General features: G+C 46.2%; 2 protein-coding genes across 3 annotated transcripts in view; one reads left to right on the forward strand and one right to left on the reverse strand.

Annotated features, from left to right (window-relative positions):
* The window catches only part of DPAGT1 (dolichyl-phosphate N-acetylglucosaminephosphotransferase 1), a 31629-nt gene extending 21425 nt beyond the window's left edge, over positions 1–10204 (reverse strand). Inside the window, exons 1-2 of one of the 2 annotated variants that reach the window (XM_068240960.1) lie at positions 10125–10204; positions 1195–1315 (exon numbers count right to left, since the gene is read on the reverse strand). In XM_068240960.1, coding sequence (XP_068097061.1) covers positions 1195–1242 — 48 coding nt within the window. In that variant the 5' untranslated portion in view covers positions 1243–1315; positions 10125–10204. Of the gene's footprint in view, positions 1–1194; positions 1316–3359; positions 3588–10124 lie in introns of those variants that run through there. The other variant, XM_068240959.1, reaches the window with a different exon arrangement.
* The window catches only part of HINFP (histone H4 transcription factor), a 30398-nt gene continuing 12138 nt past the window's right edge, over positions 6247–24506 (forward strand). The window contains exons 1-5 of the mRNA XM_068240958.1: positions 6247–6647; positions 9685–9911; positions 11892–12003; positions 13353–13505; positions 16550–16627. Of these exons, the coding sequence (XP_068097059.1) occupies positions 6476–6647; positions 9685–9911; positions 11892–12003; positions 13353–13505; positions 16550–16627 (742 nt within the window). The 5' untranslated portion in view covers positions 6247–6475. The remainder of the gene's footprint in view (positions 6648–9684; positions 9912–11891; positions 12004–13352; positions 13506–16549; positions 16628–24506) is intronic.

Below are 24506 nucleotides of genomic sequence, written 5' to 3' on the forward strand. Positions count from 1 at the left end.
AACTTAGAAAAGTTATTAAAGCAAAAAGAGGCGAAATGGATTCATGATCTAGATGTGGTGGCCCCTAGAGGTATGAACGAGAGGCTGCCCCTTAAATGTTTTTTATAGATTAAGTTATTCGGGCCAATAGTGCAATAAGGATCAGTGATGCAAAACTTTGTATGTATAATGTGCAAGTTTGATTAATGGTTGTTTACATGTTATTGTTTGTTTGCTCCCTCCTTTAGGTGGGTCAGTGGCAGTCCATTGCGGAAGTGCCTGAATCACGGTCAGTCATTTATCTAAAGTTTGGTAGCCGTAATGGAGTGCCATATGACTATAGACTGGGATTCTGGACAATGGGTTAACTGATGAAGGGGGTGGAGTCACCATGGGTGTGGTGACCTTATGAGTATATATATTGGTGCTTGTTTATTCACTTGCTGTTTATCACCTGATGAAGGAAGTAATGTTCCGTAACATGTAGTGTGCACTTGTTCGTGAATACAACAAGTTTGTTGTAGCCAGTGGTGTGCCGTCTCTTTTGTTGTTTGGAGATTCCATTAGCCGTGGGGGCAATCCGGCTGAGACAAGGCACCGGCAGTCATTCAGGATCAAGACCTGATTCACGTATTCTCCGTGCACCAGTTGATGCGATTCAGATACTACTGATGCCAGAAAGATCATCGGCACTGCCACACAACTGGTATTATTTCAAAGGAAATTAACATGGAAGCCACTATATGCCTCTTTTATCAGGTGTACTTTAAGCACACAAAAACTCTCACACGGGAGTCAGAACTTTGCACTAGTCAGGCAGTTCAGTCTCCTGGCTGCCTACCACAAGCACTTTTTAACAGCAATTACATGCAGTCGAATGGCAGCGTTTGTAACTCCACATGTGTAAGTACTGCACGTGGTGGGGTTGATGGAAAAAAGCCATAGTTTCGCTTAGGCGAGACCCCATGGGGGGGTAGCCTCTCCATCCCCCATGCTGAGTAATAGCAAGTGCCGTACCTGAGCATGAAAGCATCTGACAGGCTGTGACTTCAGCCTCCTGTGTGCAAGAGGCCTAATACTTCAATTTTACAAATCCATACAATCCAGTTTGCCAACAACTGCTTAATTTGCCACCAGTGCAAAATGTTGACCAATCATGGTTTTATAAGTAAAAGTTATGAGACATACCCAGTTAAGTTAGAACAAATGCATTACCTCATGGTGTGGAAAGTCTTTACATTTTTCTTCAAGGAAACAGCTCATAAAGGGGACAGGAATGAAGCAAAACAGGATAAGCAGATAAACAACTCCGCTGATGACTCCCTGAGACTCTGGTCTGTAGAAAGAAGAACATTCAGTCACATGACAGGTAATTCAATCAACATAGACAACAAAATATGTAATCTATAAAATAAGAAGCAAGAGTTCTTAGCAAAGATGTGTAATTTACAAGACAAATACTAAAATACTGTACAGACTTGCAGAGCAGCAGCAGCAGCAGCAGCATCAGTAGAGCATCATACTTTACCTATTGACAGTAGCAGGACAGCTCAGTGTAGCCGTGCGGTATGTAGCCTTTCAGCTTGTGGCTCTCAGCACACAGAGATAGAAGCGGCAAGGAAACAGGCTTTACAACACAGAGCTGCACCGGCAATAGGAACTGTCCTGCCACTGGAAGGAGGGAAAGTATAATGCTCCACTGCTGCATGCACCCCGAAAAATACTAGGATTTCGGAGGGGAGGACCTGGGCAGCTCTAGTCATGCCCCAGATAACATATTAGTCCTTGCCATGTATAAAATGTAAAGAATAGCTTCTTTTTTCCTCTCAACAAATTTGGAATTTAGCATTAACATTTTTCGGAATAACTAATACACTGCTGCCAATACAACCGCCTATACACAATTTTTAAAGTACAGATAGGGCGTGCCTTCCATACACTCCAGATGCCCTCCAGTGTGTTTAACAGGGATGTGGAGTCAGACTCCGACTCCTCAATATATGAAACCACCAACTGTTCCGACTCCACAGCCCTAGTGTTAAACATGGCATTTTGTATAAAAGAGGCCTAAATGTCATTAATAATCACAGATAAAAGTGGCAAAACCTGCCACTGCATGTTTAAACTATGAGGGTAGATACACATTTATGTGTTACCTGTGATCCTTCAGTAGAAAAACAAATGGATCACAAGTTAAATAAAAAATTGTGCTGGAGTCAAAACATACAGCGATTGCAGATTGCGGTAAATGAGGCTTAATAGGCCTATGCTGACCCCTCTTTGCCACTGAAAGTGCCTACAGTTGGCATCAGAAGTAGATTGTAGATGAAAGAAAGACAGTGCCCCAGTCTGATGAAACGCATTTCCTTTGGTCTGCAAATTCCTTGGGCTTGAGTCCAACCAGGCAGCTGTGAGATGTGATGGAAAAATAAGTCGGTTCCATAAAGCCCCCACTGGGCAGTGTACACAGCTTTAAAGGACTGCTGTAGGGGGCTTAGGGGGAAAAAAAAAAAAGAGTTGAACTTACCTAGGGCTTCTAATGGTCCCCTGCAGATGTCCTGTGCCCACCAGTCAATCACTGATGCTTCGGTCCCCACCACTGGTTAACTCTTGTAACCTCTTAAAGTCGCAAACCCACTGCATCTGCGTGGCCACATCCTTGCTCTCGCTGACGTCACCGGGAGGACACGGCCACGCAAGTGCAGTGGGTTTACGACTTTAAAGTCAAAGATTCGGGAAGTGAACTGGTGGTGGGGACCGGAGCATTGGTGACTGTGTGTGTGGGCACAGGACGTCTGCAGGGGACCATTAGAAGCCTCAGATAAGTTCAACTTTTTTCCTCCCCGAGCCCCCTATAGTAGTCTTTTAAGAATTCACTAATACTTTGGTGCCAGATACCACAGAACACCTTTCAGAAGTCTTCTGTCATCCAGGTCAGGAGCAGTTTGGGCAGCATGTTGGGTACTATACGATCTTAGTCAGGTGGTTTCAATGTTGGGGTTAGTCTAGTTTAAGGGACCCACCACAAATCCCCATAGAGAGAGCAGCGCTAGTCCATGGGGATTTGCAGCAGGCCACTAAACTAGACTACTGCCTCAATGTTTTGGCTGCTCAGTGACATATACCGAAACTTCATGCATAAAAGACTGAAAGGGTTTATGGAAATTAAATTGAAACTACCAGGTTACTGCATAAAAAATGACTGCTGAACACATAGCAGAAACATGGAATTACACATTTAAAAAGAAAATGAAATAAAAGATGCTTATAGGTGTTATGCATACCACTGTAACGCTATAACAGTGAGTTAGTTAAAGGTTGTGTGAGAGATGTGTCATTTGCTATGTGTGTCATTGGCAGTGCAGAAGTAGTAATCTTACACTGGCGTCTTGCTTGATTTGTTCAGGTCGATCCCATATAGCTTAGCTGCAATGAAGTGGTCCTTGAAAGTAGGTATAAGCACTGCAGTGGCCAAGCCACCCAGCACAGAGCCAGCCAGGTTCACCAGCAGAGGTACACCCGGCATGTTTCATCAGTGCACACTCTTCCTGCTTCCCTGCTGTCATTCCACACGCTTCCTGCTTCCGTCACCCTCACAGCCTCCACTGCACGCCGTACACGTTGTCTCGCCTCGGATTGGCTGGGGTGCGGAAAGGGCGGGTCCTTGCGTGCAGTGACAGACAGTGGCACACGACCAAAATAAACTACTATGGCAGGGCAGGCTCAGGTTATGTTTGGAATGCAGTACTTCTAATTCCGAACTGCAATATACATAATAAGTGAAGGGATACATTTGAGAATAATGTCCTGGGAAGTAAACGTTATGTTTCGGACACAAACGTTTTCTGTGTAGTTGCAACTTTCAGGGCTTCTGTTTGTGTATAAGCTCATGAGCCTGGAAATTGGCTACTTAATTCCTGAGCGACAGGCTTTGATAAAAAGAGGCTGCAATTTTATTAAAGGACAACTGAAGCTAAAGGGATATGGAGGCTGCCATATTTATTTCTTGTTGCCTGGCTAGCCTGCTGATCCTCTGTCTCTAATACTTTTAACCATAGACCCTGAACAAGCATGCAGCAGATCAGGTGTTTCTGACATTATTGTCAGATCTGAGAAGATTAACTGCATGCTTGTTTCTGGTGTTCAGACACTACTGCGGCCAAGTAGATAAGCAGGGCTGCCAGGCAACTGGTATTGTTTAAGGGATGGTGTGGGAAATATAAGCCTCACAGCCCTCCCAGATTTCACTGCGAGAGACCAGGCTCTTTCAATGATCAAGTGGCCTGGCTGCCTCCAGAAGAGTCCCAGACTGAAACCCCAGTGAGATGAAATCGCTAGAACTTTAAGGGCTCGTTCAGACTATGCGCGCTGCCGTGCACATTTTGGCAGCACGTATAGTATGCGCATAAACATACCATTCCCATCATATGCGATATCGCGCTGCTGCATGCATTTTCGGGAATCACAGTGCAGATCCCATTCATTGTAATGAATGGGATCTGCAGCGCAGCGCATAGTAGGGCAGGTGGCGTGCGATTGTACGTATTGCATTCTGATCGCACAGCCATCTGCGCTAAATGATGTGAACGTGGCCTTAGGGCTTTCTTGTGAACATGTGGAGGGCGGATTTGGATGGACTATGCACAATAAATATGGTGTTCCAGAGTTCCAGTGCCCTCAATCCAGTAGTGTTGTAGTTATACTTACAGGAAACAGCTCCATCTATAATGCCTCACTTTGTGCAGGCACTGCCATCCAAGGTCTAGTGACCATGGTTAGGAGATACCACAAGTCTGCATCATTATTTTAAAATTAAACTTGGCCAAGGTGGCCGTTAAAGACCACCTCTGCTGAGAATCTAGTCTGGTGTCTGTACAATTACCCCCGACCCAACAAATTGGGGAGGGTCGGAGGCTGTTGAACAGACAACAGACTAGATTCTTGGAAGAGGCGGCCTTTAGAGACCTCACTTGCTGGAGTCAAACACTAGTATCATAATAATTACATCAGTCCTTCCTGGACAGATAAAGCTACCTTGTTCACATATGCATACCTCACAACTTTTTGAGATGAGAAAGAGGGACACTTAAGCCACACCCCTAATCATGCACCCACAACACCCCTAGTCACGCATACGATAAAGATTTCATAAGAAAAATATGTTGTTTTATAGTTCAAACCACACTGGTCCTTCTATCCTGGTTCATTTTCCTTTATTTTAACATTTTAAAATTAAAGGGGAACTGAAGTAAGAGGTATACAGAGGCTGCCAAATTTATTTCCTTTTAATCAATACCAGTTGCCTGGCAGCCCTGCTCGTCTATTTCTCTGCAATAGTATCTGAATAACACCAAAAACAAGCATGCAGCTAGTCTTGTCAGATCTGACTTTAAAGTCTGAAACACCTGATCTGCTGCATGCTTGTTCAGGGGATATGGCTAATAGTATTAGAGGCAGAGGATCAGCAGGGCTGCCAGGCAACTGGTATTGCTTAAAAGGAAATAAACATGGTAGCCTCCATATACCTCTCTCTTCAGTTCCCCTTTAAGTAATATATCAATTTAAAGAATAGGAATACAGTTTAGAGTCGATGAAACACATTTTTTAGGAGAGAAATATATATATTTACATAGAAAAGAGGGACAAAGTCCTGAAAGAGGGACAAATGAGGGGGAAACAGGGACAGAGGGACACGGCTCCCAAAGAGAGACTGTCCCTCCGAAAGAGGGACAGTTGGGAGCTATGACATACAGTGAGGGAAATAATTATTTGACCCCTCACTGATTTTGTAAGTTTGTCCAATGACAAAGAAATGAAAAGTCTCAGAACAGTATCATTTCAATGGTAGGTTTATTTTAACAGTGGCAGATAGCACATCAAAAGGAAAATTGAAAAAATAACCTTAAATTAAAGATAGCAACTGATTTGCATTTCATTAAGTGAAATACGTTTTTGAACCCTCTAACAATAAAAGACTTAACACTTAGTGGAAAAACCCTTGTTTGCAAGCACAGCTGGCCGACTTACACACCTGGGAGTCTAGACATCCCCAGATAGGCAGCAGTAACTTAATACCGGAAATGCATGTCCCAAAATACAAATGATCTTTCCAGTAGTTAATATTAGAAACTATATTTAAATAATGGAAGTAGAGCAATAATTGCAGTGCTTTTTTAAGAGAATGAAACGTTGTCTATAAGGCATGGAACCATGTTTTGCGTTGTAATATGTTCCGGGGTCACATTGAATAGCTACACCGCTGCCTTGGAGAAGCACAAATACTTCCGTGTTGTGGTTGTGAGGGACACTGTCATTGGCTTACGCTGCTGATTGGTGTGGCTGGCTGCTGGTCCAGGAGGAGGCGAGGAAGTGGCAGCGGTGTTGCTGGAGCGCAGGACGGTCGGCCAGTGACAGAGGAGAGGAGTACAGCAGCACGGAGGAGGAGGATGTGAGCTGAACTTATTGGAGAACTCGGGCTGCTATAGTGCGGACTAGAATGGCAGGAAAGGGGATAAAGCGTAGCAGCAACAGCAGCAGCCTTCTCCTGCAGTGTGAATGGGGCCCCTGCAGCTATGTGTCTTCTAAGATGGAGGACTTTTGCGCTCATGTTTCTGATCACCTCCGAGTCCAGCAGTTGTCTAATGGACAAGAACATGTGGATTGTGAAGGTTTGTGGATTGTGAACATCTTTTTATGTGATGTTCGTGATAGCTTTGTTCTATATCTTCTTCTGCTTTTGTAACTAATGAAGCATCATTGTCTTTTCAAGCAACAGATGTCAATTTAGGGACACTTTCTGCATAATTGTGCTCAACCTCATGCATTTGTATATAAATTACACATTCATAATAGTGTATCTATCTATATACATGAAGTAGAGTCCTGGTTATCTAGAACTCAACTAACCAGCAGTCTCTGAACCAACCAGCAACAATTGCTGGCAGTACACAGGGGTGAAGGCCAACTTAGGCTGTTTGTAGGTCTACTTTTGTGGAACCATCAGGAATCCTCCTAGGGAAATTCAGCTAACGTGATTGGTAAGATGGCACCTTGTTGAACTACTTGGTACTGTGATTGGAGAACTATTCCCTATGATGTTTCCTGCTGGGTCCCCTAATGTAGATTATTACAGGGCTGTGGAATCGGTACAAAAATCTTCCAACTCCTCAGTTAGTGAAACCATGACTCCGACTCCGGATGCCCAAAATTGCCCTAACTCCGACTCCACAGCCCTGGATTATTATTGCTGTTTGTAGGTTCTGCTGTGCTTAAAGACTGCTTTACACAGCTCCTCAAGGTTAATATGCTTTCAATTACTGTATATTAATATTTAATACAGAGTTCATGGTATGTATATAGAGGGTTTTAGTATTGTATAAGCTAGACCTATTATTAACATTGAGGCTGTATTCACAGTGAGACGTCGCTGAGTTGCATTGTAAAGTCTTATAACGCAGCTTACCGCACTTCAATGATAATCCTATGGGATGTTCACAGTGCAACGTTAACCTCCTTAGCGTTCTGGACGAGCTGAGCTCGTCCAGAGAGACGCCGGAGGGTGCCACTCAGGCTCTGGTGGGCCGATTTTAATAATTTTCTTTTTTAAAACACGCAGCAAGCACTTTGCTTGATGCGTGTTGCTGACGATCGCCGCTATCCGCCGTGTAATGAGCGCCCCCCCCCCCCCCCAGACCCTGTGCGCTGCCTGGCCAATCAGTGCCAGGCAGCGCTGAGGGGTGGATCGGGACTCCCTATGACGTCACGATGTCGTTTGACGTCATTCCGGCCGTTGCTATGGCGACGGGGGAAGCCCTGACGGAGATCCCGTTCAGAACGGGATCTCCTGACGGCCATCATCGCCGGCAGCGATCGGAAGGGTGGGTGGGATTCCGCTGGGAGGGGGTATCATGTAGCTAGCGCTAGGCTAGCTACATGATTAAAAAAAAAATAAGTTTAAAAAACCATGCGCAGCCGTGCGGCTGCGCATTATCAGAACGCCAGGGAGGTTAACGTTGCATTGTAACGTTTAGCGTTATGGTAATCCACTACTGCAGTGTGTTACCTCTAAACACACATATTGCCAGGTGCAGGAGAGCATACTTTTCGTTGCCTGTATGCTTTACTGTACATGCTGTATGCAACCGTAACACAGCATTAATGTGCTTTACCACCTTTTTTGCTTTGCATTGTAATGCTGCGTTGTGACTTTAACAATGCATTGCAATACAACGTCCCACTGTGAATAAGCCCTCAATCTCAAGCAACCAGAAAGCAGACTTATCTGACATCAGCCAATTCCCATTGGTGCTGGATAACAGAGACTCTGCTGTATGTATAATAAATATTGAACAACTGAAGTTACTAATTACATCTTGGTGGAAATCATAATCATTCTATTACATACTACAGCTGCATAAAGATGCAAGGTTTTCATGGATTGCAACAGTTGTTTGTTATTGTCAGGCACAAATCTAGCATCTGTACATGTTCCACACCTGATACAAATGACTGATCTGGTTTGACACCACCAACGATCCCCAGCTCCTTCAGGCAGGGAACACACTTGACAGTTTTCGTACGCGTTTTCTGCACAGAAAAACTGAGAACTCATGTTAATCAATGGGCTAGTACACACTTACTGTGTTGTTCGCACGCAGAAAAAAAACTGACATTCTGCATGATGACTCTGCACATTTTGGCAGTTTTCTCTATCAATTACATCAGCTGCTATGAAAAAACGTGTGTGTTTTCCTGCATGGAAACACACTTGGTGTGCAGAAAAAGTATGCAGAAAAACGCGCGCGGAAAACTGAAAGTCAAGTGTGTTCCCTGCCTCAAACATAGTAGGCTGTGGGCGGCCAACAGATCTCTGTGATCCCAGAGTATCCGGCAATGTGTCCCACCAGATGACCAAAAAGGAAGCCAATGAGGCTTCCCTGTTCACACTTCAGGTTTTTGGCTGGTGTGATCTGGAAGTACAGTATCTTTTTGGCTAATGAAAATCTAAGCTGTGTGTATTATTAAGATTGAGCCCAGACTAATCCTTTGCTCATATTTGGCAGATAAGCAATGAAGTCTTTCAGTTCCCAATCCACAGATCTGTATTTTTTACACTTACTGGTCAGCTGGATGTCTTCCAGCATGCCTCCTGTTTTTTCCATTTTAGAAAGGCATGTGTTTTTTGTAGCATCTATTGTGGTCACCTTTTTTAACTGCATACAGCAGGGGTCTCAAACTCAATTTACCTGGGGGCCGCAGGAGGCAAAATCAGGATGAGGCTGGGCCGCATAAGGAATTTTACAATCGCGGCGCATCGCCGCCTCTGCCCGGCCCTCTCACTCTTCCTTCACAGAGCGGGGCGGGGAGAGGCGGCGATCCGTGTGGTGATTGACGTCAGGAGGGGCAGAGCTGAAGCTGAAAGCTCTGCGCCTTCCACGAAATGCTGGCGGATTGCCCTCCGGGCGATTTGGGGGCTCTGCAGCCCTCGTTTAGTGGCAGGGATGCGGCGGATTACTTGTGAGCACTGAAGCAAATTATAAGGAAGCATTTGCCGGCGAGGGCCACAAAATATTGTATCAAGGGCCGCAAATGGCCCGCGGGCAGCGAGTTTGAGACCCCTGGCATACAGTTTAACATTTGTCTCTTTTATATTGAATGGCACATTGTATCTATTTTGTTTCTCAATGTGAATTGCTTGTTTTACAGATGAGTACTGTTGCCTGTGGCAGGGCTGTGGATTTTTCTCTCTGGATAGCCCTGAAGAGCTTGCACGACATCTGTATTTTCACTGTTACCACACCAGGCTGAAGCAGGTCGGTCTTCAGGCCCTGCAGAGTCAGCAGGATCTCATTCCCTGCCAGCTAGACACACAGAGCCGCAACATGATCCCAGAGCTCCAGGACAACTTTGTATGTATGTGGGAGCAGTGTGAGGTGAGAACTTCAACTGTTGAAATGCAAACTACTACTGGCATACAAGAAAAAAAACTAGAAAGCACCAACTGCCATTATCTATAACCACACCCTCTAACAATGTGAAAGGTTGCTTTTTATAAATACACTAGTAAAAGGCCTGCCTGTTAAAAATGGGCAATGGGCCACGGCCGATAAACCCTGGCAACATGCATACTGATGTGTCCTGCTCACCAGTCTCCCACTACTGTCCGAAGTATATGCACACAGGGAGAAGTTGCTTTCTTGGCAGTTGGAAAAAGCTGTTATTTCCCACAATGCAATGAGGTTCTCAGACAGCAAACTGTCAAGTCTGGAAGAAGACACACACCACACACACCCCGCAGAGACACAGGTGATTTATAATATAGGATAGACAGTCAGATTGATCTGTATTGGATTTTCTGTGATGTGTGCACGTTAGTTAATTTTCCTGGATTTTTCCTCAGATTGCTTTTACTCCAGTACAACAAATTTACTAAATAAAGCCCTTGCCAGCTGTCCTGGCACCTGATGTGTTTTATAGGTGGCCCTGGCTTCCACTGTGCCTTCTGGGAGGGCAGTGTGGGGGATGCTGCCACTTCCCAACTCTCCTATTGTTTCCTATGGAAGAAGTTTGTGGCTAGGCTTGCTTATCACGGAATAATCACGAGTAACCACTGTGGTTACTCATGATTCAAATTTGCTCTAATTGCTCCAGCTGAGTAGGTAGACACGGCGGGATTAATTACCCAGAATGCCACTTTCTGCCCAGCGTTTCAACGGGCTCACAAGCGTTCTAATGGACGCGTTGCAAGTCTTGCTATGGAGCACTTCCTCCTTCCGGCTTGAAGGAACCACCGTGGTTACTGGTGATTATTCCGTGATGAGCATCCCTAGTTGTGGCTACACAAGTGATTTGCTTTCCGTCGTGCTTATTCCTGTAGGTGGTGGTTGTGGCTGAAGCACAGAGGTTATGAGATGCAGAATGATATAGAGGGAGAGGTGATAACTAAGGATGATCAAAGAGATGCAAATACTTCTGAGTTTATGCAAATATATGCAGTTTGAAAATGGAACCAGGTTTAAATCGATTGGTCCATTTTGAAACTGCATATATTTACATATAAATTTGCATCAACTCGGAAATATTTGCATCTCATTCATTATCCTTACCGATAACTGCCTGCAAATACTATTCCATGCTAGTTTTGGTAGGATGTCTGGCAACTGGTACTGTTCCACGTGCAGCTCATTGAGTCGCACTGACGTCATCAGGACTGTACTGCGCAGGCGCAGAACTACTGCGCCTGCGCAGTACAGTCCAGATGACGTCAGCACGACTCCGTGAGCCGCACGCTGAAGCGCAGGAGGCATTGTGTACCGGAGAGGACCCCAGGCCACCAGCAGGGAGCGGAGCTGCAGCGAGGGCACAGAACGACTGTCGGGTTGGAGGAAGCCCTAGGTAATCAGATTTTTATTTTTTAGTCATCCTGGACCTTCTCTTTAAGGACCCATTGACACTGAGGATCACTAAACGCTAGCAATTTCAACCATCACTATGTTCTGGGATGAAAGTTACAGCTTCAGTGAAATCCGTTTGCAAATCGGAGTGATAGATTAGAATCTAGAGCCAACGGTAAGTTTTCTATGTTAAACCATTACACCATTGAAAAACTGGTTACGTTTGCAATCGAAAGAAAAATGACTATAGTTGAAGAGGTAATGGCCCCTAAACTATGTTCTATGTTCTTTTTCTCATTGCAATCGCTCAAAAATCTTGAAAAGTGCTGCACCACATTTGTGTGTATCGCGAATAGCTGGCGATCGTGGCAGTGAGATTTTCAAACAAGGTATTTTGTGCTCTGTTAGTGAGAACGTTGTCTGTAGGTCATTGAATAACTGAAATAAAACTTCACACCAAGACTTGCCACTCTTCACTCGCACATACACTTATTCAACCTTATTTTGTGTTTCTTTCAGCGTGTATTTGACAATGCTGAATGGTATTACAGACACGTGGATGCTCATGGCCTGAGTGCTGAATATGAGGTAGCCAGTAAAGAAAATAGAGTCCTGGTGTGTGGATGGAAAGGTAAGTGTGCTACCTGAACATACTGCAGCCCTGGGCCCCTTTGTCTTTGTGGTAGGGTCTTTTAAATGCAACCAAATGGCTTTTGTGGTGAGCACATGCGAGATATAGTATGCCAAAGCTTTAGTGCCTCCCACACTGGGACGCAGCTTTCTAGAGCTCCCTGTAGTATGTCTCAAAGGCAGGTCATTTTGGGAGCTGACGGTGCTCTCGTAGACGTGTGCAGCATAGACCACAATAGCCCTTGGGTGCTGGCTTTGCCCGATAATTATCGTAATTAGGCAGTGCCAATATCGACCGAGGGATATATTAGCAGCAAAGGCGGGGTTTATATCAGCGGAAACTGGCGCAGGGGGCTAGGTTACAGTTAGGCACCCTTACATGGAGGGTTCAAATGAGCATAGGGTCAGGTTAGGCATTAGTAAAAATTAGTGAAATTTTATGATTAGAATTGTAGAATAGTACAATATCGATAATTTACTGATATTCTACTGGTGTATATACCCGGCACCCAAATTACTGTGTTGCCCTGTTTAAGTGTGTCCTTGCTTTGCATTTTTTTAGAGTATGCCTCTGCTTTCCACAGTGCCAGAGACTAGAACCTCCATGTAACTGCACTGATGCCAATTTGTGTATAAAATTAGACATGGGCGGGCATGCAGATACTTGAGCGGATTAACATGAAGATGGATGAGATATGTACTAGGTTGGTAGGTATGCAGCTAGAAAAGGGTTTACTGACCTTTAGGCAAGGAGCTATTCTGGTGAGGCATACAGTCAGGAGAGCACATACTAGTGTTTGGTGAATGGGATGAGGGCATACAGGTGAGCAGCTACTTGTGTGGAAAAGTGGGAAGGCACACAGCTAGGGGAGGAGTTACTGGTTTGAGTGGGATGAGATGTGGTCACGTGACTAGGTCAGCCACATGGATGGGATGAGACACAGCAGTGTGGGTGGGTCAAATTTAGAAATGGCCATGTGTGTAGGTGAGTGAGGGGGGGGGACCACATTATGATTACCTGGGTGGGTAAATGTATGGACAGACACAGACACACAGACACACACACACCCACACACCCGTTTTTTGTAAATCATACCTAAGCTCGACACACACCATGCAATCTTGTTGTACAGATTTACCAAATATATGTAGTATAATGGCAAACAGATTGATAATACCTTGAATGATTGATTGGATAAGCTCTTATACTACATGAAAGTGTTAAGATTGAACACCCAATATTGTATGGTGTGTGTTGAGCCTTAATGTATTGATCTCTCTAACTTTGCACTTCAGCAATAAGATAACCTTAGCAGCAATTTTTCTTTTTTGTGGTTTGAAATCTTTCAGACTGTGATTGCACCTGTAAGAGTCGGTGTAAGCTTCGGGAGCATCTGCGCAGTCACACTCAGGAGAAGGTTGTTTCTTGTCCTAACTGCGGTGGGATGTTTTCCAACAACACAAAATTCTATGATCACCTCCGACGGCAGACTTCACTAGATCGTAAGTAAAACAATGACTGACCATGTGAGCTGATTTTTCAAGAAATATGTATACTTCATTCAGGTGACGTGACGTCGCTGGACTGCTTTTGGGTTTCTCATCTTTTGTTTGTTTTATCTGCCCAGCTCGACATTATAGATGGAGAAGTTTAGACAGTTCAGGAAAATTGTCTAGCTGGAGCTTTAGGACGGTTTTACAGTGCTTCTACTGAATCCCACCGCAATGCAAAAAAATAACAAACATATGACCCTTTAGCAGAGTGCGCTGACAAGATCACATGCATAGCGCCGCAGCCGCAAACCCCCCCCCCCCCCCCCCCCCCCGCTCAGTGACGTACTCCATGCTGGGCACGAAGTACGTCACTAGGATTCCCGTCGGTCCGTGCATGCGTGCCACGACACAGCGCGCTCCTGTCATTGCAATTCCTGCATCACCCATTATTAACTCTGACTTCCGCTGCTGCTTCCCTGCGGAAGTCATACAGTAACTTTGCATTGGCTCAGCCGTGATTCTGAAACTTCCGGCGGGTTGGGGTAAGTGTGCTAGTCCCCATTGACTTGCATTGCCGTTGTGTTACCCTGCGATAAAACGGGGTAACTCAACATACACTTGCAATGCATGTGTAAAAGGGGCTAAAAGTACGCTTGAACTGAATTTATATCCTTTTAAACAATGCACTTTGCCTGGCTGTCTGCTGCGCAGTCAGGATGCCGGGGTCCTCACCCACCCAGGCTTCACACGCCTGGTCCGCCATTGCTCAGACACTCCGTGGCTCACCACTCCACCAATATGTTACGATAACAAAGATACGATGTCGGCACTCCACTTTGCGTTTATTGAAAAAGTTGCAAACCCGACATGTTTCGGGGTCACCCCCTTCCTCAAGTGTACATACAGCCTTGACACACAGTCTTCTAATATACTACAACCACTAAAGTGCACCACACCCTACTATCCAGGACACACCCCTCTAGTCAGCAGACTAAAGTGATGTCATACGGATTAACCCCGCAGGATCAATCCAGACCAATACTTACTGGGCACTACACATAAAACGTCTACCCGGCTAAACACCGAGGTAAACATGAGCACAGCATACATAAGCCTAAGCAACAGTACAATCATACGGGCCATATTAGTAAGTTTTTTTTTTTTTTGTCATTTATGCAACGACTCACAGACCCAGGGATACGACATGTTCCCTTTCTCCTCCGCCCACCACACGATGACAATCATCATGACCTAGGGGAGAAACCCATTGGAAAACAGTCATCAGCAGTGAATAAAGCAATTTTTACATGTTTGTGTCACATCACAAGAAGCATTTTAAGCTGAACATATCATTTAAACCCTTAGGGCTCACAGAATCAAGCCTCCTCATCCATCTCACTTCCTTCTGTAGCAACAATCTATCCCTATCTCCTCCTCCTAGTGAGTGGGGGTACATAGTCTAGCACCATCCATTTGAGCTGCGACACACCATGACCACGGGTATGGAAATGCCTTCCCACTGGTGTATGGCTGCTCGGTTTGGACGGGTCAAACCCTCGGATAGAGCACCTGTGTTCCTGTATTCTGGTCTTCACGTCTCTTGTGGTCTTACCCACATACAGCAACCCACAGGAGCACTTCAATGCATAAACTACAAACTCACTGCAGCAAGTATACATAGATTGAATTTTAATTTGTTTCCCAGAGTATGGGTGCGTGACGTACTCCCCTTTAATAATAATTGCGCTGCAGCAGTTGCAGTTCAGGCATGGAAATGTACCCCTTTTCCTTGTAAGCTTGCTCATCTTCACACATCTTTCAGATAGATCGACCTTGCTGACCATGTTTTTTGTCTTCCCTCTTTTGAATGAGAACAAGGGGAGTTCTTTAAACACTTCTCCATATGTGGGATCTTGTTGCAGCACTGGCCAGTATTTATTTACAATTTGCCTGACAGCCCTTGATTGGTTACAGTAGGTTTGAACAAACTGGATCTGTTTAGAGGTTTTATCAATTTTAAGTTTCCCCTTCAGCAATGACTCTCTATCAGTCCCGCCCACCTCTGTTCTCACTTTCTCCAAAGTTTTAGGGTCATACCCCTTAGACACAAATTTGGTTGTCAATTTCTCAGCGGCCGCCTGATAACCCTCTTCTGTGGATGCTATCCTTCTAGCTCTTAAAAACTGTCCCTTCGGGATGGCCTTGATGACATTACGATTGTGGAAGCTGTCAACTCGGAGCAGGTTGTTACGATCCGTTGGCTTCGTATACAGATCTGTGCGCAACCCCTCCTGTGATACAGAGATGGAGACATCAAAATACTGTTGGCTCGATTTTATAATATTTAACCTGTCCGATCACCGCGGCAGGTCGATACCGCGCTCGATTCCCGCGGGCGGACACTGGTACAAACGAAAGGCAGATAAGTAAGTGTCCGCGGGGACGAGCAGAGATCGATTCGCGCGGACGAGCGGTGACGTGCCGGCATCAAGCCGCTGGCTCGATACCAGCGCATAATCTAACCATGTATGCCCAGCATTAGGACACAGTCGTCTCAAATATGGAGCTCATTAACCATTTAGCAGGCAATTTAGAGGTTTGTAAGAGCTCCAGGCCAATAATGTATTTATTTATTTTTACTTTCTCTGCTTCTAATTAGTACTGCTGTAATGTGTATTTATGGCCACTTATCATTAGGGGGCAGTGTGAGACAATAACAGAGGACTTCTACTTTCAGTTTCTATATTTTCTGCTAGTAGAGAGAGATCAAAGCATTCCAAGAATTTACAGCACAACTAGTTCTGCCGACTGAGGTCAAAAGCAGTGTACTTATCTCAAACGAGAACTCTATTGAAGCTAATGGGTTAAAGCAGAAATATCAGACCAATAACTTCTTACCATAGGGGCAATACAACCATGTGTGAGGCAAATGAGCAATGTCTGAATCACCGACTGGGGATAGCTGGAGTTATCTTGTGGAGTCGGTAGGAGTGTGTTGCTGTTTTTTTACTGTAGTTTCATTTTACAAACACATTTTTTTTCCATGCCTACAGAACACAGATTTCAGTGCACTCATTGCTCAAAGAGGTTTGCGACAGAAAGGTTGTTACGAGACCACATGAGAAATCATGGTAAGTGTTTAATTACAGAGGTGATATTGCCATTGTCGATACTTTACATTATTTCCTGACTTCTGTTATCCTGCTTGAATTGGATCTTTACTTAACATGTAAAAAAAAAATGTACCACGAGAGCAGCCTAACTTCCTTCCTCCATAGTTCCTTCCTCCACAGCCTTTCTACTTCAACAGAAGTGTTTATCCTTGGTGGTTATCTGTAGGTGAGAGAGACCCGTAGACCAGGAGATATATTATAAGATTACTTGTACAGGTATTGTACTCACAAGGGTGGGTTGCAACAACTTGCAACCACTGTCTGAGCCTGAGGGAAAATACATATACATCCCATAAGGAACTCGACCCTCAGCAGATTCTTATCGGGCGTACTGCCCTTTTTCAAGTGCTCCACTTGACTGGAATGAAGGCTTCATGACCCTCTTTGCCATAGGATCTCCCCGCACTACACTCATCACCTTAGGCCCGCAGACTACCTTGTTTTGTAGCCTGAGGGAAAATAACCATCACTGCTCACTCTCCTGATAATGTTCTGAGGTCTTCGTAACGTATACTAAGATCTTACCTCTCAGAAGGACAAACCATAAGAAATGGAAAAGAAAAATGTATTCACTCACAAAAGTGCGTTTCACAGGTTTTTGCCTACTTCTTCGGGTCATTACAAGTGCTTATATATCTTTTGGTCACAAATGTGGGCGCCTACATTTCTACTTCAGCCGCTCAGACTGCTGCCACTGATGGGGCTGTATTGAGCTCTGGTCAGTGCTGGTGTTTGGCCTAGTTTACAAAACGCACAAGAATTGCTCACTCCCAGCCAGCAATCCACCATTGTATATAACAATATACACCTGTGTCTGCAGGACCAAATCTAGCAGGAATTGCATAAATTCAACAACATTCAGGTGGGAGGCTTTGGTCAGACTTAATCGTAGATTATGTCACCAGCAGTATAGAGGCAGGGAGGGTGAATCCCCTGGTGTAGGGAGCACTGGGGCTCACCCGTTGTCTCCCTCTTGGTGTAGCATGGGGACTTTGGGGGTCCCGGGCGGTGGCAGACCTCGGGGCCCCTGCCTGCCGTGTGCTCCAGCATGTGTGTTTTTAAGTGACTTTTTTACAGCTTCCAGTATGCGGTATCAGGTAAGTGGTTGTATAGAGGGGGGGGGGGGGGGGTAAAGTGAGAGGTATACTTGCACACGGTGCCTCCTGCTGGTGACAAAGTCGATGATTATGTCCGACCGAAGCCTATCTCCTGAATGTTGCTGAACTTGTGCAACTCCTGCTAGATTTGGTACTGCAGACACTGGTGTATATTCTTGCACTTGATTGGCTGATAAGCTGTTTGTGGACCATATAACATGGCGGATTGCTGGCTGGGAGTGAGCATTTCTTGTGTATTTTGCATTCAACAAATATAGAGGCAGGAAGGGTTAATCCCTGGTGTTGGGAGCATCGGGGCTCACCCGTACTCTCCCTCTTGGGGGTCCCGGGTGGTGGCAGAGCTTGGGGCCCCCTGCCTGCCATGTGCACCAGCATGTGTGTTCTTAAAGAGAACCTGTAACAAATGTTCCCCTGGAGGGGTACTCACCTCGTTAGGGGGAAGCCTCAGGGTTCCAATGAGGCTTCCCCCTCTGCTGTAGCTGCAGGCAATCCAGCACTGGCTCCCCTGAAGTCTCCGGTAATCCTGGCTTGACAAGCTAAATTTATTTACCTTCCCTGGCTCCAGCGGGGGTGCAGTATCAGCTCTCAGCATGGAGATAGGCGGAAATAGCCGATCTCCATTGGGTCCGCTCAGGGGTCTAGTCCTGGGAAAAGAGGTGAGTGGACTCACCTGGAAAACCACTGTGCCGCGCCAAAAATGGGCATGGTCAAGCATAACGTGGGTGTGGTCATGGCTGGGGCCAAATATACATGACCTTAGCAGTGATGTAAAAGGTCTGCCGGGGAAGTTTGAGGTCTGCCGTAGTGTGTCCCCCAAAAATAGATGTAATCTGACAGCAAATACAGATCCTTCTCAAAAAATTAGCATATTGTGATAAAGTTCATTATTTTCTGTAATGTACTGATAAACATTAGACTTTCATATATTTTAGATTCATTACATACAACTGAAGTAGTTCAAGCCTTTTATGGTTTTAATATTGATGATTTTGGCATACAGCTCATGAAAACCCAAAATTCCTATCTCAAAAAATTAGCATATCATTAAAAGGTTCTCTAAACGAACTATCAACCTAATCATCTGAATCAACTAATTAATTCTAAACACCTGCAAAAGATTCCTGAGGCTTTTAAAAACTCCCAGCCTGGTTCATTACTCAAAACCAAAATCATGGGTAAGACTGCTGACCTGACTGCTGTCCAGAAGGCATCATTGACACCCTCAAGTAAGAGGGTAAGACACACAAATTTCTGAATGAATAGGCTGTTCCCAGAGTGCTGTATCAAGGCACCTCAGTGGAAAGTCTGTGGGAAGGAAAAAGTGTGGCAGAAAACGCTGCACAACGAGAAGAGGTGACCGGACCCTGAAGAAGATTGTGGAGAAGGACCGATTCCAGACCTTGGGGGACCTGCGGAAGCAGTGGACTGAGTCTGGAGTAGAAACATCCAGAGCCACCGTGTACAGGCGTGTGCAGGAAATGGGCTACAGGTGCCGCATTCCCCAGGTCAAGCCACTTTTGAACCAGAAACAGCGACAGAAGCGCCTGACCTGGGCTACAGAGAAGCAGCACTGGACTGTTGCTCAGTGGTCCAAAGTACTTTTTTCGGATGAAAGCAACTTTTGCATGTCAATCGGAAATCAAGGTGCCAGAGTCTGGAGGAAGATTTTGGAGCACTTCATGCTTCCATCTGCTGAAAAGCTTTATGGAGATTTCATTTTTCAGCACGACCTGGCACCTGCTCAGTGCCAAAACCACTGGTAAATGGTTTACTGACCATGGTATTACTGTGCTCAATTGGCCTGCCAACTCTCCTGACCTGAACCCCATAGAGAATCTGTGGGATATTGTGAAGAGAAAGTTTAAGACGCAAGACCCAACACTCTGGATGAGCTTAAGGCCGCTATCGAAGCATCCTGGGCCTCCATAACACCTGAGCAGTGCCTCAGGCTGATTGCCTCCATGCCACGCCGCATTGAAGCAGTCATTTCTGCAAAAGGATTCCCGACCAAGTATTGAGTGCATAACTGAACATAATTATTTGAAGGTTGACTTTTTTTGTTCTAAAAACAATTTATTTTATTGGTCAGATGAAATATGCTATTTTTTTTAGATAGGAATTTTGGGTTTTCATGAGCTGTATGTCTAAATCATCATTATTAAAACAATAAAAGGCTTGAACTACTTCAGTTGTGTGTAATGAATCTAAAATATATGAAAGTCTGTTTATCAGTACATTACAGAAAATAATGAACTTTATAACAGTATGCTATTTTTTTGAGAAGGACCTGTAGGTACCCCCAGCATAGGTAGCCAGGTCTATAGGTGTCCCGAGTATATGTAGCCAGAGGTATAGTTGCCCAGTATATGTAGCCAGGGGTCTATGTGCCCAGTATATGTAGCCAGGGGTCTATGTGCCCAGTATATGTAGCCAGGGGTCTATGTGCCCAGTATATGTAGCCAGGGGTCTATGTGCCCAGTATGTGTAGCCAGGGGTCTATGTGCCCAGTATGTGTAGCCAGGGGTCTATGTGCCCAGTATGTGCAGCCAGGGGTCTATGTGCCCAGTATGTGTAGCCAGGGGTCTATGTAGCCAGAGGTCTATGTAGGCAGGGGTATATGTCCCCAGAATAACAACAACAACTAACATTTGTAAAGCGCTTTTCTCCCGTAGGACTCAAAGCGCATAAGCATTGCTCAGACCATCGTAGTACAGAGGAAGAATTTTATAAGTCTGGAAATGCCAGGCTAAACAGGTGGCTTTTCAGTCTGGATTTGAATAGCTCCAGGGATGGTGCTGTCTTTACTGGGTGTGGCAGGGAGTTTCAAAGAGTAGGGGCAGCATGACAGAAGGCTCTGTCTCCAGATTTTTTGAGGTGCACTCTGGGAGTGACCAAGTTTATAGAACTTGCTGATCTGAGGTTGTGAGAGGTGTGGTGCAACTTCAGCAAGCCCTTCATGTATCCCGGGCCCAGATTGTGCAGGGATTTGAATGTCAGCAGTCCAATCTTGAAGAGTATTCTCCATTCTACTGGTAGCCAGTGCAGGGAGCGAAGGATTGGTGTAATTCGACAGTGGGGAGGCTGGTTTGTTAGCAATCTGGCAGCAACATTCTGCACTAATTGCAGGCGACGCAGGTCCTTTCTGGGGAGGCCAGCATAAAGTGCATTGCAGTAGTCCAGCCGTGATGTGATGAAGGCGTGAACTAGGGTTGGAAGATCCTCTGGGGGAATCAGATGTTTAATCTTTGCAATGTTCTTCAGATGAAAGTAGGAAGATTTAACTACAGATGAAATTTTAGTTTCTGAAACTCAATTCCCCATCGATTAGTACGCCAAGGCTGCGCACAAGTTTGGAGCTGTTTATTTCTGAATTCCCAATCCTGATTGGTGTTGCTTTAGGCTAGAGCTGTTTTGATGGCGAGCACTGGCTTTGGACAAAGATGACCTCAGTTTTGTCAGCATTCAGTTTCAACCAGTTATCATTCATCCATGCCTGTAGCTCAGCTAAGCAAGAGTTTATTTTTGGAGTAGGGTCTGTTCCACCAGGTTTGAAGGACAGGCATAGCTGTGTGTCATCGGCGTAGCAGTGGTACGTCAGGCCATGTCGTTGGATCAGTGTACCGAGTGGCAAACAGCAGAGGGGATAGGATTGATCCTTGTGGCACTCTGAATTGTAGAGGTGCAGGTAGGGCTGCACGATTTTAGGGAAAAATTGAAATTGCGATTTTTCACTCAGAAATTGCGATTTCGATTTTTTTTTTTTTTTTCAAAGCAAGCTTTAGCACTAAATTGCACATGTATGCAGGTAGGGCCTTCTGTGAGGACGCTGGGCGCAGTTAACAATGTGTGGCGTACACACACACACACACACACACACACACACACACACACACACACACACACACACACACACACACACACACACACACACACACACACACACACACACACACACACACACACACACACACACACACACACACACACACACACACACACACACACACACACACACACACACACACACACACACACACACACACACACACACACACACACCCCCACACACACACCCACACACACACACACACACACACACACACACACACACACACACACACACACACACACCCCCACACCCACACACCCAACACTATAGGTAACCTCACCTAACCTTCCTGCATTATAGGTATCCAAATTACCACACACACCCCACTCCTCTCCTGCAGTATAGGTAGCCATGTGACCCCCCCCCCCTCCAGTATAGGTAGCCAGATGACCTACTGCCCCCTATAGTATAGGTAGCCCCCCCCCCCCCTTGTGTAGTATACATAGCCACTGGTGGTCGGATATTGGGAATTGCGAGCGGAAGGAGTATAGGCAGTAGCTTTAACTTCTGAGCTTTGCAATCAATCACCGCTTCTGGCTGCAACCGAGTCCGCTACAATACGGAAGCTTCCTTCTCCCCTTAGCTGCCGCTGCTTGTCTCTCTACCCTGCATCTCTCACACGTGATTCGCCGAGATGTCCGGTGGAGGAGAGACAAGCAGACACTAGCTACAACTAGCAGTGCATATTTTTGAATGTTAATGAGCCGGGCAGGGGGGGGGGGGGGGGGCGCGAGTCCAGTCCAGAGCAGCACACAGCGCCACCAATCACTGGATAGAGATGGTATGACGGCGGCGGTAGGCGGAGCTGTACCGTCTGTACAGCTCCGCCTACCGCCTCCGTCATACCATCTCTATCTAGCCATTGGTGGAGCTGTGTGCCTCTCTGGACTAGACTCGCCCCCCCACTGCCCAGCTCGTTAACAGTTAAAAATATGCACTGTTTGTGACGGCGCGGCGGTAGGCGAAACAATGCGGCCAAGCGCAGCGAGCGCTGAAAAAAAGCAAAACCGAAGCTACTGACGATCTGAAGATCGCCTGCAGGTGAATCGCGGTTTCAGTTTTAAACCGCAAAACCGTGCAGCCCTAGGTGCAGGTTTGGACATTATAGGTCCTAGGGATACTCTCTGTGTTCTGTCAGTCAGGAATGATCTGTACCACTTGAGGACTGATCCACTGATGCCACAGTACTCCTGCAGTCTGTTAAGCAGGATTTCATGGTCAACTGTATCAAAAGCCGCTGAGAGATCCAATAGGATTAGGATGGAGCATTCCCCTCTGTCCCTTGCCATGAGCAGATCGTTGCAGGTTTCGGATGAGGGCTGTTTCACAGCTGTGGTGTTTCTTAAAGCCAGATTGTAGAGGGTCCAGGATGTTGTTTACTGACCGCCTGGTTTCAAGTTGCCGATAGACAGCCTTTTCAATAACTTTACCTAAGAAGGGGAGATTTGGAGACAGGTCTGTAGCTGCTCATTGCATCTGGATCCATGGAAGGTTTTTTAAGAAGGGGCTTGATGATTCCTTCTTTTAGAGAGGTAGGAAACCTCCCTGCTTGCAGAGAGCAATTTACTATTTTGTGAAATGCTGGACCAAGCAGGTCAGGGCATTTCAGCATATGCTTAGTTGGTCCAAGTCGCAGGTTGTCTGGCGGAGGCGATGGAGGATGTCTGAGATCTCTTCCTCACTAATACTTTTGAAGTCAGTCCAGGGTGTTAGGTTGTTCTTGCAACTATTTCCAGGGGTTGAATAAGTCTTAGGTGCTGTGGACTGAATGAGAGACTGAATAGAGGATACTTTGTCAGCAAAGTAGCAAGCAAATTTCTCACATAGCTCCTTTGAGGGAGGTAGTCAGGTGTCCCCCCCCAGCATGAGGGGAGCAGCGCAGTGGAAGGAGAGCTGTGGGGAAGGGGGGGCCATCTCCCCCCCCCCCCCCTCCTTCCCTCACCTTGGGGCTCTCCATCCCCAGCTCACCCCTCCAGAACTAACGTGCAGGCGGCTAGCAACGGGCGGGACTTGGCTCTTCCTCGTTCCGGCGCGAGCACTCCACTGCCGCTAGTCTGGTCCAGAGCAGCAGCACGCAGATCCGACTTGGAGCGAGACGGAGGTAAGTCCCGCCCACTGCCAGCCGCCCGCAGGTTAGTTCTGGAGGGGAGAGCGGGGGATGGAGAGCGCCAAGGTGAGGAAAGGAGAGGGGAGATGGCCCCCCCTCACAGCTCTCCTTCCACTGCGCTGCTCCCCTCCACAAATGCCAGGGTGGACGGCGTCCACCCTCTGAAAAAACGAAGTGGACGTCGTCCACCCGCGTCCACGCACCACTCGACACCTGGGTCCGCTCTACTACGCAGGCGCAGGAGGCTTGCGCCTGCGCAGTAGTGCGGACTGACAGCGATCAGCTATTTTTGCCTATCTCCGAGCAGGGAGCCGATACTGCGCCTGCGCTGGAACCAGGGAACGTAAATATATCAAGCCTTGTCAAGCTTGTCGAGCGAGGATTGCGGGATGCCTAGGGGGAGCCAGCGCTGGATTGCCTACAGTTATAGGGATGGGGGAAGCCTCATTGGGACCCTGAGGATAATGCGCCTGCGCTGGTGCCGAGAAGGTAAATATTTACATCCCCTCTGTGCGGAGGGGCACAGCGAGACCACCGTGAGACACAACAGGACGGGGAAGCCTCAATAAGATCCGGAGGCTTCTCCCTACCGAGGTAAGTACACCCCCTAAGGAACTTTTTGTCGTTACAGGTTTTCTTTAAGTTTGGCCTAGTTTGAAAGCCACATCATCCCAGCCTCATGGCCTATCGTCAACTAGTCTCTGCATCAAGCCCTGGCAGCAA

This window comes from Hyperolius riggenbachi, chromosome 6 (genome assembly GCF_040937935.1).
Source record: "Hyperolius riggenbachi isolate aHypRig1 chromosome 6, aHypRig1.pri, whole genome shotgun sequence".
Classification (NCBI taxonomy): Eukaryota; Metazoa; Chordata; class Amphibia; order Anura; family Hyperoliidae; genus Hyperolius; species Hyperolius riggenbachi.